The sequence below is a fragment of the Polypterus senegalus genome, chromosome 3, assembly GCF_016835505.1.
Source record: "Polypterus senegalus isolate Bchr_013 chromosome 3, ASM1683550v1, whole genome shotgun sequence".
NCBI classification, from domain to species: domain Eukaryota; kingdom Metazoa; phylum Chordata; class Cladistia; order Polypteriformes; family Polypteridae; genus Polypterus; species Polypterus senegalus.
The window spans coordinates 51,498,936-51,514,718 of record NC_053156.1 but is presented as its reverse complement, the minus strand read 5'-3'; the positions used below and the strand labels follow the sequence as shown (position 1 = coordinate 51,514,718).

The 15,783-nt window shown below is 42.8% G+C and overlaps 1 protein-coding gene across 1 annotated transcript in view; it reads right to left on the bottom strand.

Moving 5' to 3' along the window:
• dnah2 (dynein, axonemal, heavy chain 2) overlaps nt 1-15,783 on the bottom strand; it is a 521,611-nt gene that overhangs the window by 157,618 nt on the left and 348,210 nt on the right. Inside the window, exons 56-58 of the mRNA XM_039749646.1 lie at nt 14,883-15,050; nt 6,734-6,894; nt 6,505-6,644 (exon numbers count right to left, since the gene is read on the bottom strand). Of these exons, the coding sequence (XP_039605580.1) occupies nt 6,505-6,644; nt 6,734-6,894; nt 14,883-15,050 (469 nt within the window). The remainder of the gene's footprint in view (nt 1-6,504; nt 6,645-6,733; nt 6,895-14,882; nt 15,051-15,783) is intronic.

Below are 15,783 nucleotides of genomic sequence, written 5' to 3'. Positions count from 1 at the left end.
TACAACAAGCTCCCTCATCACTGGATTGGCCGTAAAGGAGCCTACGATTTGGCACTCCACTTCTGGCCCCCAAGATCACCAGATCTCACGCCGTGTGACTTTTTTTTTGTGTTGGCATGTTAAAGATTCATTGGGTGTGACAAGGATGGATAGGATTAGAAATGAGTACATTAGAGGGTCAGCTCAAGTTGGACAGTTGGGAGACAATGTCAGAGAGGCGAGATTGCGTTGGTTTGGACATGTGCAGAGGGTTGGGTATATTGGGAGAAGGATACTAAGGATAGAGCTGCCAGGCAAGAGGAAAAGAGGAAGGCCTAAGAGAAGGTTTATGGATGTGGTGAGAGAGGACATGCAGGTGATGGGTTTAACGAAACAAGATGCAGAGGACAGAAAGATATGGAAAAAGATGATCCGTTGTGGCAACCCCTAATGGGAGCAGCCGAAAGAAGAAGAAAGTAAAGAAGAAGATGTTAAGGATTCTGGATGATCTCCGAAGTTGAATTGAAAGAGCTGTAAGTACAGTGACACCAGACATGCTCAATTGAGTATAGGACGAATTTGACTATCGCGTTGATGCTGTCTGGAGGTCAAATTGAGCACTTGTAAAATTACATAATAAACTTTATGCTCACCTAAACCATTTACAATTTACTGCATTGTTCTGTAATGATTTATAATAAATCATTTTGAAATCGGATGAATATTTTTGAATCACCCTGTACTACCAACCCTAAACTGGAGGGTTCGCAAGTTCACTACGGGTCTCTATACGGTTTTCTATTTCTAATGTGCTTGGTTGGTTCCTGGCATATGTAAGGTAAGAAACAGCCTTGGACCTTATGGTCAATTTTGGGCTCCAAACTTAATTCCCCTTTGTGTCAGGGGTTGGTGCTGTGTTGTAATGCCCTTTCTCTTCTTCCCTGTTCAGACCAGATGATTGACAGGTGTAACACCTCTGACATCACTTCCAGTGTCTGTCTGCCTGCACCCGCCTCTGCCAGCCAGAAAAACTTAAAACCGGAAAATCCACCTTCTTGAAACAGTTCTTTGGAACTCAGGTCTGAGAAGACGTTTTCGCAATTATTGTTTGTTTACTGTTGCATTGCTGCATTCAGGTTATACAGGGTCACCAGAGTGATGCCCCCAAATCTTTATCGTGGTCTGTCTGCTCTTTTATAATTGTTCACAATAAATCCATATTGGATACAGCACAGGCTCTCATATTGAGATTGTGGGAACTGAATTCACAACCCTGTGGTGCATTTCCCTCTATGCCAGGCCGTCTGCCAACTATCAAAGAGGCTTTGCTGCCAAGCTGCTCTGCTGGTCAGTATTATAATATACTTGGATTTTTGGAAATCAGTTTGTCATTATGCTGGTCAAACTACTTTGAATGTCACAAGCACTGTAAGTGATGACTGACAGAGCAGATTATTGGACTTTTACAGAGGCCATATTCTAAGAGATGTCTCCCACATGCAGTAAAACTGCCAGTTAAATACATAGCCAAGGGTGGCAGAAGGCCCTTTCATGTACCTTGATCAAACAGGTCGAGCTGAAAGTAACTAGAAATCATCATGTTATGAGTAATGAAGTAAATAAGCTTTTCCTACAACACCATGGCTCATGCTGTTTGGCTGGGCAAAACTTCGCACCATTACACCAGGGGCAAACTGTGCATTTGTGACTGTCAGCTGGGCAACTAGCAGGTTAGCTCATAAGCCTGTCAAAGGCCATTCTCTTCAGTGGCTCCACATCACTGGTACATTGTGCCTCATTCGAAATATGCAGAGTGTTGCCAAGGTGACCGAGCTGGCTACATCAATGACATGCAAATGCATTCCATCTTCACTCTCAGAGGCACAACACAGTGGTTAGCTTTGCTTTCTGCTGTAGGGAATATGTGCGCAGTAAACCAGTGAGTCACCTTTCTCTGAATCACACCGAGACCTTACAAGCTCATCAGTCAAGTTTTTATCTGATCAAAGCAGTTTGCATGGCTTCATCAGCCTGAGCTACACAAGCAAAGAATGGCATAGAGAAAAGCCTGCTTTTGAACAAGGTCCTCAAATGTCCTGTTGTATAACCAGCTGTAAACAGCTTGTTCAAGTGAATCTGGCTCTGTGTTTCATAGAGAATGCTTGTAGAAGTAATGGTCTCTCACTGGTCAAACCCTTGAGTTGTTTCTGACAAAGCCAAAGAAATCTTACAATGCTGTCAAAGACCTGCAAAGCCTTGAGCAGTATAAAGATGGTGCAACAGCAATCATGGGTAGCATGGACAAAGAAAGAGGAGAGGAGAGAGAAGTTAGAAGCATACGCTGATACAGTGTATTGCCGCACCCACCATATAACAAATCAACTCAGGATCCCAGATTAGGACTCAAGTGCAGCCATGTAATGGGTGACACCTCAGCACCACTAGTTCAGATGGAATGGAACAGTGTGAGGTTTTTTAAGATGCCTGGAGTGCCAATTCTATTTATCTATCTATCTATCTATTCGAACCGCCACCTTATCTTGGTGGAGGGGTTTGCGTGTCCCAATGATCCTACGAGCTATGTTGTCTAGGGCTTTATGCCCCTGGTAGGGCCACCCAAGGCAAACTGGTCCTAGGTGAGGGATGAGACAAAGAGCGGTTCAACAAACCTTATATAAAGAACAAAAAATTTGGACAGCGTTTTCCCTGGCCCGGACAAAGGTCACCAGGGTCCCCCTCTGGAGCCAGACCTGGAGGTGGGGCTCGATGGCGAGCACCTGGTGGCCAGGCCTGCACCCATGGGGCTTGGCCGGGCACAGCCCGAAGAGACAACATGGGTCCCCCTTCCCATTTGCTCACCACCTATGGGAGGGGCCAAGGAGGTAGGTAGGGGACAGTGTGAGTTGGGTGGTGGCCGAAAGCGGGGACCTTGGCGGTCCGATCCTCGGCTACAGAAGCTGGCTCTTTGGGTGGGGGGGACGGGTCCTAACTGCTGTTTGTGCGTATGCAAAGAACAGCAGTTTGGAGTACCCACCCTTTTTGGAGTCCCTGGAGGGGGTGTTAGAGGGCATACCTTCTGGGGACTCCCTCGTACTGCTGGGAGACTTCAATGCTCACGTGGGCAATGACAGTGAGACCTGGAAGGGCATGATTGGGAGGAATGTCCCCCTGATCTGAACCCGAGGGGTGTTTTGTTATTGGACTTCTGTGCTCGTCACGGATTGTCCATAACGAACATTATGTTCAAGCATAGGGGTGTTCATATGTGCACTTGGCACCAGGACACCCTTGGCCTCAGTTCGATGATCGACTTTGTGGTTGTGTCGTCGGACTTGTGGCTACATGACTTGGACACTCGGGTGACGAGAGGGGCGTAGCTGTTAACTGATCACCACCTGGTGGTGAGTAGGCTTTGATGGTGGGGGAGGATGCCGGTCAGGCCTGGTAGGCCCAAACGTGTTGTGAGGGTCTGCTGGGAACATCTGGCAGAGTGCCCTGTCAGAAGTAGCTTCAACTCCCACCTCCGGCAGAACTTCAAACATGTCCCGAGGGAGGTGGGAGACATTGAGTCCAAATGGGCCATGTTCCATGCCTCTATTGTTGTCGGAGCTGTGGCCGTAGAGTGGTCGGTGCCTGCCATGGCGGCAATCCCCGAACCCGTTGGTGGACACCGGCAGTGAGGGATGCTGTCAAGCTGAAGAAGGAGTCCTACGGGACCCTTTTGTCCTGTGGGACTCTGAAGGCAGCTAATAGGTACCGACAGGCCAAGTGGAATGTGGCTTTGGTGGTTGCTAAGGCAAAAACTCAGGCATGGGAGGATATATGGTGGGGTGGTGCGCTGCTGACCTCGACTCGGGACGTTGTGGGTCGGTGAGGGGAGTACTTCGAAGACCTCCTCAACCCCACTAACATGCTTTCCAATGAGGAAGCAGAGCCTGGGGTCTCGGAGGTGGGCTCTCCCATCTCTGGGACTGAGGTCACCGAGGTGGTCAAAAAACTCCTTGGTGGCAGGGCCCTGGGGGTGGATGAGATATGCCCGGAGTTCCTCAAGGCTCTGGATGTTGTAGGATTGTCTTGGTTGACACATCTCTGCAACATCGCATGGACATCGGGGACAGTGCCTCTGGATTGGCAGACCGGGGTGGTGGTCCTCATCTTTTAGAAGGGGGACCACCGGAGGGTGTGTTCCAACTACAGAGGGATCATACTCCTCAGCCTCCTTGGAAAAGTCTATTCAGGGGTCCTGGAGAGGAGGGTCCGTCAGATAGTCGCACCTCAGATTCAGAAGGAACAGTGTGGTTTTCGTCCTGGTCACTGAACAGTGGACCAGCTCTACACCCTTAGCAGGGTCCTGGAGGGTGCATGGGAGTTTGCCCAACCAGTCTACATGTGTTTTGTGGACTTGGAAAAGGCTCTCGACCGTGTCCCTCAGGGAATCCTGTGGGGGGGTACTCCGAGAGTATGGGGTACTGGACCCCCTGATGAGGGCTGTTCGGGCCCTGTACAACCAGTGTCAGAGCTTGGTCCACATTGCCGGCAGTAAGTCGAACCCGTTTCCAGTGAGAATTGGACTCCGCCAGGGCTGCCCTTTGTCAACGTTTCTGTTCATCTTTTATGGACAGAATTTCTAGGCACAGCCAGGGCGTTGAGGGGGTCTGGTTTGGTGGACTCAGGATTGGGTCACTGCGTTTTGCAGATGATGTTGTCCTGTTTGCTTCATCAGGCCATGATCTTCAGCTCTCTCTGGATCTGTTCGCAGCTGAGTGTGAAGCGGCTGAGATGGAAATCAGTACCTCCAAATCCGAGACCATGGTCCTCAGCTGGAAAAAGGAGGAGTGCCCTCTCAGGGTTGGGAGCAAGATCCTGCCCCAAGTGGAGGAGTTCAAGTATCTCGTGGTCTTGTTCACAAGTGAGGGAAAAATGGACCGTGAGGTCAACAGGCGGATTGGTGTGGTGTCCGCAGTGATGCGAGCTCTGCATCGGTCTGTTGTGGTGAAAAAGTAGCTGAGCCGTAAGGTAAAGCTCTCAATTTACCAGTCGATCTACGTTCCTATCCTTACTTTTGGTCATGAGCTGTTGGTAGTAACCGAAAGAACGAGACTGCGAATACAAGTGGTTGAAATGAGTTTCCTCTGCAGGGTGTCTGGGCTTTCCCTTAAAGATAAGGTGAGAAGATCAGTCATCCGGGAGGGGCTCAGAGTTGAGCTGCTGCTCCTCCGCATCAAGAGGAGTCAAATGAGGTGGCTCGGGCATTTGATCAGGATGCCTCCTGGACGCCTCCCTGCTGAGGTGTTCCGGGCATGTCTAATCTGGAGGAGGCCCTGGGGATGACCCAGGACACGCTGGAGGGACTATGTTCCCCGGCTGGCCTGGGAATACCTCGGGATTCCCCTGGATGGCCTAGAAGAAGTGGCTGGGGAGAGGGAAGTCTGAGCATCTCTGCTCAAGCTGCTGCCCACACGGAAAAGGATAGATGGATGGATGGATGGATATCTATCTACACATGGAATACGTTACCAAGTAGAGTGTAAGATAGCAGAACCTTAGGAACCTTCAAAACATGACTTGATGTTATTTTGGAGGAGTTAGTTAAATAGGACTGGCAAGCTGTGCTGGGCTGAATGGCCTGCTCTCATCTGAATTTTTCAAATGTTCAAATATACAGTGGGCTTGGGGGCAACTGATGTGCTTGAAAATACACCTTACTGTATGTTCAAAATACTACACAGAAAGAGGATTAAAAGGTATTGGATTACAATAGCATCTAAGCATTAAAAAATAACAGTTAATGGAGGTTACTCTTACAGTATGGTGTGCAACACACTTGTGAGACCACATCTGGAATACTGTATGAAGCGTCTGTTTCCATATTAAAAAATGGATGTAACAGAATTCAATAAATTCTACAGAATAGCATTTGAACTAAACAGAACAATGTCGGAAGGAGGTGAATCTGTTTATTCTATGCTAATAAAGACTAAGAGAATACATGAGACATTTTCTACATTTATAAAGTAAAAAAGAAAGGTGGATATTGCTGTAGAGATGAAAACTGGTTATGAGGATACTTCACTTAAATTGTAAAGGAAGTTTTTGTACAGAACAAAATATAAAGGCACTGAACACGTTACCTAACAGTATGCTGAAAAGCACCACTCAAGGACAAACAAATCACTACTCAGTTGTGTTTTGAAAGCACTTGATTTAATGAGAATCAACAAGTCCCGTTGACATTACTGTTTGTTATGATTGCAAGGTGGAGACCAATAAACAGGAACATGAAATAAACCATAAGAAAGATCTAGGGCCTGGTTGCCACCACTGAGAAAGTAAAAAGGTGTAGTAAGACAAAATAAGAGCAATACAATAAAACCATAGGTGCTCCACAGCTTTATTTTTACCTGGTTTAATGTAGATAGTAAAAAGGTGGTGGTCTTTTCATTAATAGAAAATATAGCTCAGTAATACACAAGGACATACATCATTAAGAATGTCACGTTGGAGAACCTGCAGGTTGTGCCTTACCTGAAGGGATCTCCTACGGGGCTCATGCACAGAACAATGTGAAGGTTATTCTTCACTCTCTCGACCAGGTAGCTGAAAATGTTGTCAGGGGTCTCTGGAATATTATCGGCTTTGGCTGCATCTGAGAGAGCAGTCTGAATCTACAAAACACAATACGAAATGAGCACAATTAATGACAACACTCGTGCATTATCATAGAGTTATCTGTCAGGACTGCAGGCTACCGTACCTCCTCAAACTCGTCAGCCTTATAAAGGTTAGGCACCTCGCCCGAACTCAGTATATTGTTGATGTCTTCCAGAAACGTCTCATCGACAATCTCAGTATCCGTAAAGAGGAATACAGTAGGGCGATTGTCCACACCAGCTTGACGGTAAAGTTTTTTAATATCTGGAAGAACATATTTAAGCAGAAAATTTACATACAACCAGTGTAAAAAATTCAACAGAGCTAAAGCAATTTAACGCCCTAAAAGAATGATGTTTGTTCCTTCACTTCAATCCATGCCATGGTTATTTGACGACACCACATGCATAGAACAGTGGAAACTAAAAGACAAGGAGCTGTGCAAAGAGACCTGGAGGACATTTATTAGCAAAATAGAGCCCTGCTTAGGCATATTAAATGACACAGGTGACATGATAAACCCCCAGGGACACTAAACAATGGGTGCTCTCATAGCATCTTCAAAAAGGAATTTATGGTCATTGTGTGCTGAAATCATGACCATTAGTTATGATTTTTCATAGTGTGAGGTTACACAAGATAAACAATATTTTACACTTCTAAAATAATGTCATTACTCCAGCATTGGTCATGATTATAATGTAGAATTTAATCAAACAGTGAATTTACACTCACAATTACAACAAAACATTCCATGATTAAACACAACAGTGAACCATAATCATTACTGAATATGATTAGGTCTAAATTAAACAAAATATGAAACTGAAATGTGCTACATCAAATATATTTCAGAAAAACTGGAGAAATTAAGTATTATTATTTTGGAATCTTGGGATTATTTTTGACAGTAACCTCTTTTTTTATAAAAAAAAGATTAATTCTGTGCTATTTAAAGCTTCGTCTTTTGGCCAAGGTTAAGCCTTTTTTTGTATCTTCTGGGGATCTTGAGAAAGTTACTCCTGGTTTTATCGTTTCTCAGCTTGACTACTGCAGCTCGTTGCATTCTGGGATCAGTAAATCCTTGATACACAGGCTGCTGTTAGTTCAGAATGCTGCTGCTCATTTTTTGGTTGGGGCAAGAAAGTTTATTTTTGCATTCCCAATTTTGGCTTCTTTACATTGGTTGCCAGTAAGTTTTAGAATTGATTTTAATATTTTGCTGCTGGTATTCAAATCATTGCATGGGTATACTCCCATCTGCCTATCTGAATTGTGTGTTTTACACCAGCCATCCAGAGATGTGAGGTCTACTGGTCAGTTGTCTCTTGTGGTCCCCCGTACAAGCTAAGGATGACAGGGCTTTTGCAGTCTTTGCACCACATTTGTGGAATTCTTTACCTTACTACATTAAGGATTCACCTTCAGTTGATCTGCTTAAAATTAGACTTATTTTTATTCTTTAGCTTTAAAGGATTGTCAGTAATACTGGTAATCCTACCCACCTAGTCAGCTGATTGTGTCACTCTACTGTTGTAGTATTATGTATTTAATTTGTATTTGTCTGCTTAATTTTAAGTTCTGTCTTTTGCTCATTGAATGGTCTACAGTATGTAAAGCACTTTGGTTACAGCATTGCTGATGTCATCATAAACGTACTCTGTAAATAAATTGACATTAACATTACGTTCACTACAATGGACTAGCTCCTCACCCAGGCTGTGCCTGATATTACTGGAACAGACTTTGATCCTTATGATCCTGAACTGAATAAGAGGACACAGAAAACGGATAGGTGGATGGACGGTCTGTTGATTTTTTTTATGTCTTTTGTTTGGCAAGGATGGAGGACATCTCTATATATATAAAATACAATGCCTATCTATCTGTATGTCTGTCTGTTTTTCACGAGAGAACTACTTAACAGATTTAGATCGGGCTTTTTTCTATAAGTTGCTTGAATATTCTGGTTGATTCTGCAACTTCTCTCATCACGCTATGTATTATAGTCTGGTTGTGGCACTTATTTATTTGCGCAAATCTGAGAGAGAGGCAGTGGGCTGAGGGGGAGGCGAGGCGGGTCCTCAGGAATAGGGAGCCGTGTGGGGCCCTCCTCACTCACGCGCCAGCCTCCGTTCCAGTCGCTCTTCCTCTGGCCACGTTTTGGAGCGTACCTTGCCTCTGTTTAGCTAGCGATACCTGTTTGCTCAGCAGACATTATCATCTAGAAACTGTTAAAGAGTAACATTTGTTTTTGACAGAGAGATTATAGCAAGTGTGTTTTAGAGGGTATCTTCTCATTGGCAGAGATATCACAGCCACATGTTTTTCTTCCCCCGTGTGGGACGCTCTCCCATCAGAGCTGAACACGATCAGATACAGTGGCAACATTTGACGTGGGTGCGTACCTACCGTCCGCTTGGCTTAAGTTATCTTGCCAACTTTTTACATTTTTGGCAAAGAGATCACAACTACATTCTCATCCCTGATAGCAAAACCAAAAATATTGCATATCAATAGGCCCTCGGATACTCAAGCTATCAATATAAATTCTTCTCAATACAAATGATTACATTTTTAAAAAATTTGTTTTTGATTTTTAAAGTTTGTCCTGTTTCACTACTACACGGGCGGAGCCGCGGGAGATAGCTAGTAGTAATTAAGAACGTAAAAAGTTTGACAAGTGAGAGGTGACCATTCACTCCATCAGGCTCAGAGTTGTCCCAATATCCTCATCCAGATAGTTTTGAAAGGTTGTCACTTACACTTCATGATTCGGTAGTTTGTTACAAAATCCCATGATTCTTTGTGAAGAAGTGCTTCTGATTTCAATCTTAAATATACTTCCCCTGGATTTCAACTGGTTTCGTCAATTTTGCTATATAACTGAAAGAATTGTGCTGGATCAACTTAATCAAAGCCTTTGAGCATTATGAAGACGTAGATTAGGCCTCCATGCATTATTTTCTGCTCAAAAGGATGTATTCGCTCTCGCAGTAGGGCATATACTTTAGTTCCAGTATGTACATGGTTACTCTCCTGTGTAGATTTGAAGCATGGAAGCATGGTGACCATGAGCAGCCTCACTGGTGCACTATACAATGTGAACATAACATGTCTTGATTTATATTGAAACAGTTTTTATAATATAACCTAACATTTTGTCTACACACTTCCTAGATGATTCCTCACAAGAACCTTGAAATCCTTTTTACAGTTTGTTTCTTTGTACGCCATCATCACCCGTCTTTATTTATAATTAGTGTTCCTATTGCCTGAATGTAGCACAATGTTAATGGATACTTCTCCTTAGGCACTGTGGTGGTGTTGAAGCCAGAGTTACCACTGCTGCCTTTCAAGTCCAGAGATACTGGACTGGCACCTACTTTGAGACTGACAGGCACCAAACTCTGTGGGTTTGGAAAGAGGATTGAAGGTTATATGCTTATTGTGCTGTTGCAGGGTTTTAAAGAAGCCTTTCAAAGGAAAATAAAAGAAGCTAAGCTCATGTCACACATTCTTCCATCACTGAATAACACAGTAACCTTTTAATCTTTTCTTTCATCGTCTTTAATTGCTGTCTTTCACACTTACCTGCTGATTCACTCTTTTCCTCTCCCCTGGCTCTGCCTCCCCCCGCAGTATATCGTACCTGTTTCATTTTTTCAGGCACATATTACCTCCAACCTTTTATATTTGTTAGAATAGAAATACTTTTTACCTATTTTTCTTTTGCAAATACTCCCTGATACAGCCCTTCAAAAGCGTCATTGTTATTATTTTCTATTTGGCTGATGTCTTTCTTCAAGATAACTTGCATTGGCTTATACACTACATATGGCGCCTTTGAACTGATAAAATTGTTTTCTGTAAAGAAGCACTCAGAATGAGGAGTGTCTTCATTGACAGAGAATACCCTTTTCATGTTGTGGACAGGGCTCTCAATCAAGTCAGGAGAAGACATCATAACATCAACTCTAAGAGGACCCACATCATGAAACCCACATCCCGCTGGTTCTCTCATTCTGCCCTCTATCTCTCCTACAGGTCTTTAAATAAAAGTGAATCCTCTCAACCCCTCTATCTCTCTCTCCCCCTTGACTTCCTTCCATTGACCACCTCACCTACACACATCTCCCATCCACAGCTCAGTTCACAGAGGCACCAGGCACTTTGAGCTGCAATAGGAGCCGCTGTGTCACTCCCAAAAAGTCACCAACAATACCCTTGTAATTGGTCCTTAGGTAAATTCAAAATGGGACTCTGGCCAGTGTAAGAATGTTTGTTATTGCATTTCTTGTAGGAAGTGTCCAGCCATCTGCACAGGTGAGACAGGAAGGCGGCTAGCAGACTATTTCAAGGAGCACATTTAAGACCTCACAAAGCCTGCTGCACAACACTTCACATCCCTTGATCCTAGCCACACTGATTTCTCCGTTTTTGTCCTTTTACAGAGCTTTAAAGACACTCGGGCTAATTCTGTATTTAGTCATTTGTAAAGTCTATATTTACATTTTACCTAAGAACCTGTCATAGCGCTCCATGCCTACACTCAGAGTAGTGCGCTATATAAAAATAAACTGAAGTTCACAAAGGCATGAATTTAAACCCAGTCTCTATAGCTCAAACTCTGTGATAACCACTGAGACAACACATCACACTCAGATAAATGTCCAGTGTGATGGGTGGCCTCGGCCATTACCTGGCCGGGACACCAGATAGATGGAAGGACCGGGGGAGAGAGCATCTGCGAGGCACTACAATGAAGGACGTGATCCCATCTGTTGATCATAGCCATACTGATCTCTAATTGTGTTCCTTCACAGGGCTTCAAAGACAATTGTTAAAGAAAAACAGAAGTAGCTAAAGTCATTCTCACACATTTCTGCAGGTCTTAATGACTGACTAACTTTTTAATCCCTTTCTTCATCTGGTCTAATGGCAGCTTTTTCAGCTGAAAGTGGATTTCATCAGTAATGTGCAAGCAAGAGTCTGAATTCCATTTTGTAAAGGCAGTGTATGTTTGTGTAGCAACAACATAACATATCATTCTTAAACCGAATTTAATCCAATTTGCAGCTGTGGAGCCTAGCCTGGCAGCACAGGACACAAAGCAGAAACAGGGAGTGCCACTCCATCCAAGTGTCCAGCCGTATCCTCACCCACAGGGGACAACTTGGAAATCATCAATTAACCAAATATGCATCTTAAGGGATCTGAGACAAGAATGGGAGTACTAGAGAGCACTCTGTGTAGACATGGGATGAACACTAAAACTTTACATAGATGATGATGGCAGAAAGAAAGAAAGAAAAAAGAAAGAAAGAAAGAAAGAAAGAAAGATAAAGTCTGTGCTTTTGTCTTGTGGACATTGTGCTCTTGTGGGGAGCAAAGAAAGCACTTCCCCATCTATAAATAAAGGCATGCTGTGTGACAATTTGTGCCCTGCCTGTTTGTATCAGGGTTAGGGTGGCTGTATTTACCCCAGTGGTCCACACCAGGCATCTACATAGGTGAAATAGGATGGACCATTTCAGGGAGTAAGTCCAAGCCATTACAATGAAAGACCTGATCACATCTGTTGATCATAGCTATACTGATCTCTGTTTGTGTTACTTCAGAGGGCTTCAAAGACAATTGTTAAAGAAAAACAGAAGTAGCTAAAGTCATTCTCACACATTTCTGCAGGTCTTAATGACTGACTAACTTTTTAATCCCTCCCTTCATCTTGTCTAATGGCAGCTTTTTCTCATCTACTTTCACATTTTCGCCCTGCAACTGCCCTGACTTTGCTCACTCCAAAGTATGTTTCCTGCCCTTTCCTTTTTATTTGCACACCTGATGAAGGCCATACAGTCTTCTTTCCTTTTCAGCATGAAAATAACCTTTAACCTTTTTTCCGTTGTGTATTTCTATACTACAATTGGCTGGTTAAATGACTAGATTTAGTGTCACAGTGATAAATCAGGGTTTGTTCCCTGGCCTAATTTCAGTTTTTTTTTTTTTTTGCATTGCTTAGGATTTCTGTGGACCTTTTTGCTCTGGGCTTTGATACTTGCTTTTGGATTTTAGATTTGACTTGTTTAAATTGGATTGTCTTTTTGGCCATATCCACCTTGTCTCATTTTTCATCATGTTTTGCCATTTTGTGCTTCTTTTGTTTGCAGAAATACATTATAAACATGTGTTGTTGTTTTGTTGTCATAGGGGCTGGAGTTTGCCATTTTATGTGATTTTGGGACATTTAAAAGAAATTTTGAACTTTTAAAGCCAGTGTCCTCTTTTGGCCCTATGAAGGCCTGAAAGCCTGCCTCTTCAATTTTGGGTCAGGTTTCTTGGGGTGAGGCCTAATTCTGAGGCCAACCTGTGAGGTCCTTGTGAGATTTTTATCTATTTTGAGGTATGTTACCCGTTTTCACGATATTGTGTTGCTTCTTCACAACATAGACTGATTTAAAGTCAAAATCTACATTCACTAAACCACATGGTATCTTTCAGGAATATTAGAACACGAGCATCCTAGAGTAGATAGGACCTGAACATACAATCAGTAACTTGGGAAATCAGCCCTGGACCACGACCGTTAACATAAAATGAATAATATGAATGGACTTGTTAGAAGGACATGGTGGTATACTGGTTAGCACTGCTGTCCCTCTCCTCCTGTATCTTGGTTTAACATCCTGTGATGGGAACAATTTGTTTAGAATTTATACGTTCTCCTCGTGGTGGTTTGTATTTTTCTCTAGATAATCCAGTTTCTACCACATCTGAAAGACATCCTGTTAAGATGATTGAAAGCAGTGAATTGGCTAGTATGAATATGGGTGTGTGCCCATCAGGAATGGCATACTTCCCAGGGTTGATTCTTGAGTTACTACAAATACTGCTGGGATAGATTCCAACTCAGCTTCACCTATTTTGAATGAAATACTGACAGATAATTAATGGATGGACTGCAAGTACTGGCATTCTATTTCTTCATTTGTCACCGGCCTTTATTTACACTTACAGCATGCTAATCACCTCATCATCCAAGTGGTACAAGATCACACAACTAATTTAGGAAACACTGGACAGGCTGAAAGTGGAATTCATCAATAATGTGCAAGCAATTGTGTGAATTCCATTTTGTAAAGGCAGTGTATGTTTGTGTAGTAACAACATAACCAATCATTCTTAAACCTGATTAATCCAATTTGTAGTTGTGGAGCCTAGCCTGGCAGCACAGGTCACAAAGCAAAAACAGGGAGTGCCACTCCATCCAGCCATACCCTCACCCACAGGGGACAACTTGGAAATCATCAATTAACCAAATATGTATCTTAAGGGACCTGAGAGAAGAATGGGAGTGCTAGAGAGCACTCTGTGTAGACATGGGATGAACACTAAAACTTTACATAGATGATGATGGGTTGTGAGATTTGAACCCAGGACACTTGCTGTATGAGACAGTAGAGTTAATGTGTGGAGTGTGCTGCATATATAATCAATAATCATTACAACCCTGGAATCAATGCTTCAAATGGTCATGCAGACACAAGAGTTTTTGTTGTACCGGTATTTGCTTTAAAACACATAAAAAGCCTTTACTTGAAATAAGGGACAGCACATGAGCTGTAAAACAAGGCCCCTTTGAAATGTAAATGTCTTAAGACATTCTAGAAAACAGGAGTACCTCTGAAGGTCAGACCCAAAATTTATCACATAGTCTTTGGCTTCTTGGACTATTTTTTGATTAAAGAAGGAAAGATAGGCAAGCAGGTGAACTGTATTATTTATTGGATAACATCTGAATGCTGCCTTTTTGGAAATTATCACAAGATTTCGTCTTGGAACCTTTTATATTTTATTTTATCAAGTCGGCTAGACACACCCGGAGAGACAAAATCTGAGCTGCAGAGAAGAAACCCAGGCCTTCTCTTGTGTGTCTTATTTGATAATGTTGATGTGGTGCCTTCGCTCTTGTTTGTTTCAAGAAGTTAAACCACATTAAAAGTGCTGTGTTCTCTGTAATGTTTGACTGTGGGGTCCATCACTATCTGTCTGTACAAGAATGCATTAAAAAAACACACATTTTCAGGGAGCCTGTACCACTTGCAAAATAAATGGTGACCTAGAAGCTGTATAGCTAGACTAGTTGTAAACTCATTCTCATTTATGATTATGCAATTGCTTGAAAGTTCTTGATACCAAATATAGACTGCTGCCTCTGGTTGTACATTTGAGATGATGCTCAGAGCTGCACTTACCCTCTCTGAACTCCTGCTTGCGGTAATGCTTGGTGACCTCAATCTGAAAGACTTTGTAGTCGCAGATGTAGGAAGACAGACGGGAGAGGCTTTGCCTGCCTGAGCCACCGATGCCAATTAGAAGCATGTTTCCACGCAGCTGGCCGATCACCCGGACAATGCGAGTAACTGCAATGAACAGCACATGTCACATAAAACTCGGGAGATGGAGTAATGCTTGGAGGAGCAGCTCGCACACATTGCATGTGCAATATCAGCCTCAGGCTAAATATTCAACTCTTGCTCCTATTAGCTACTTTATGTTCCAAATACATTTACCTGTAGTGAGATGCACACCATAGTTAGCATTGAATGGATAACTGAAACAGTATTTATTACAAAAAAGTGTTAGGTCTTAAAAATACTTCATTTTGTAGCAATATAATAAAAGGTGAAAAAAAAAAAATTAAAACAAAAGACAATTTCATTATTTTGTTCTAGCAACAGGATACATGACTTGCAAATTACTTTTCACACTACATTTTCCAGCAACAGAAAAAAAAATTGTTTTGCTTAATATTCAGCCTCATTAAGTCATCGAAAATGAAGCATGCGTCATTATCATCAAATTATTTCATAGTTAATAATGGGGCTTTGCCAGAGGTTCGCTGGTAGAAGATTGATATGACACAGCAGGGGCCACAGTCAGAGGACCGAGCAGTATGGCCTGAACTGGAGGGATTTGGAATATATGGAAAGATGTCAGTGTCTGGATACAGCTCACAGGATCCATTAAATGCATAATTAGTAAAACAGAATTAGAAATGGGGGTAATTGTAAGAAATTACATGCACAAAATTAAAAACAAATGAATGAGACTCGTAGGAAAACTTGGGATGGTGGAGGAGCATGTGTGAGTGGG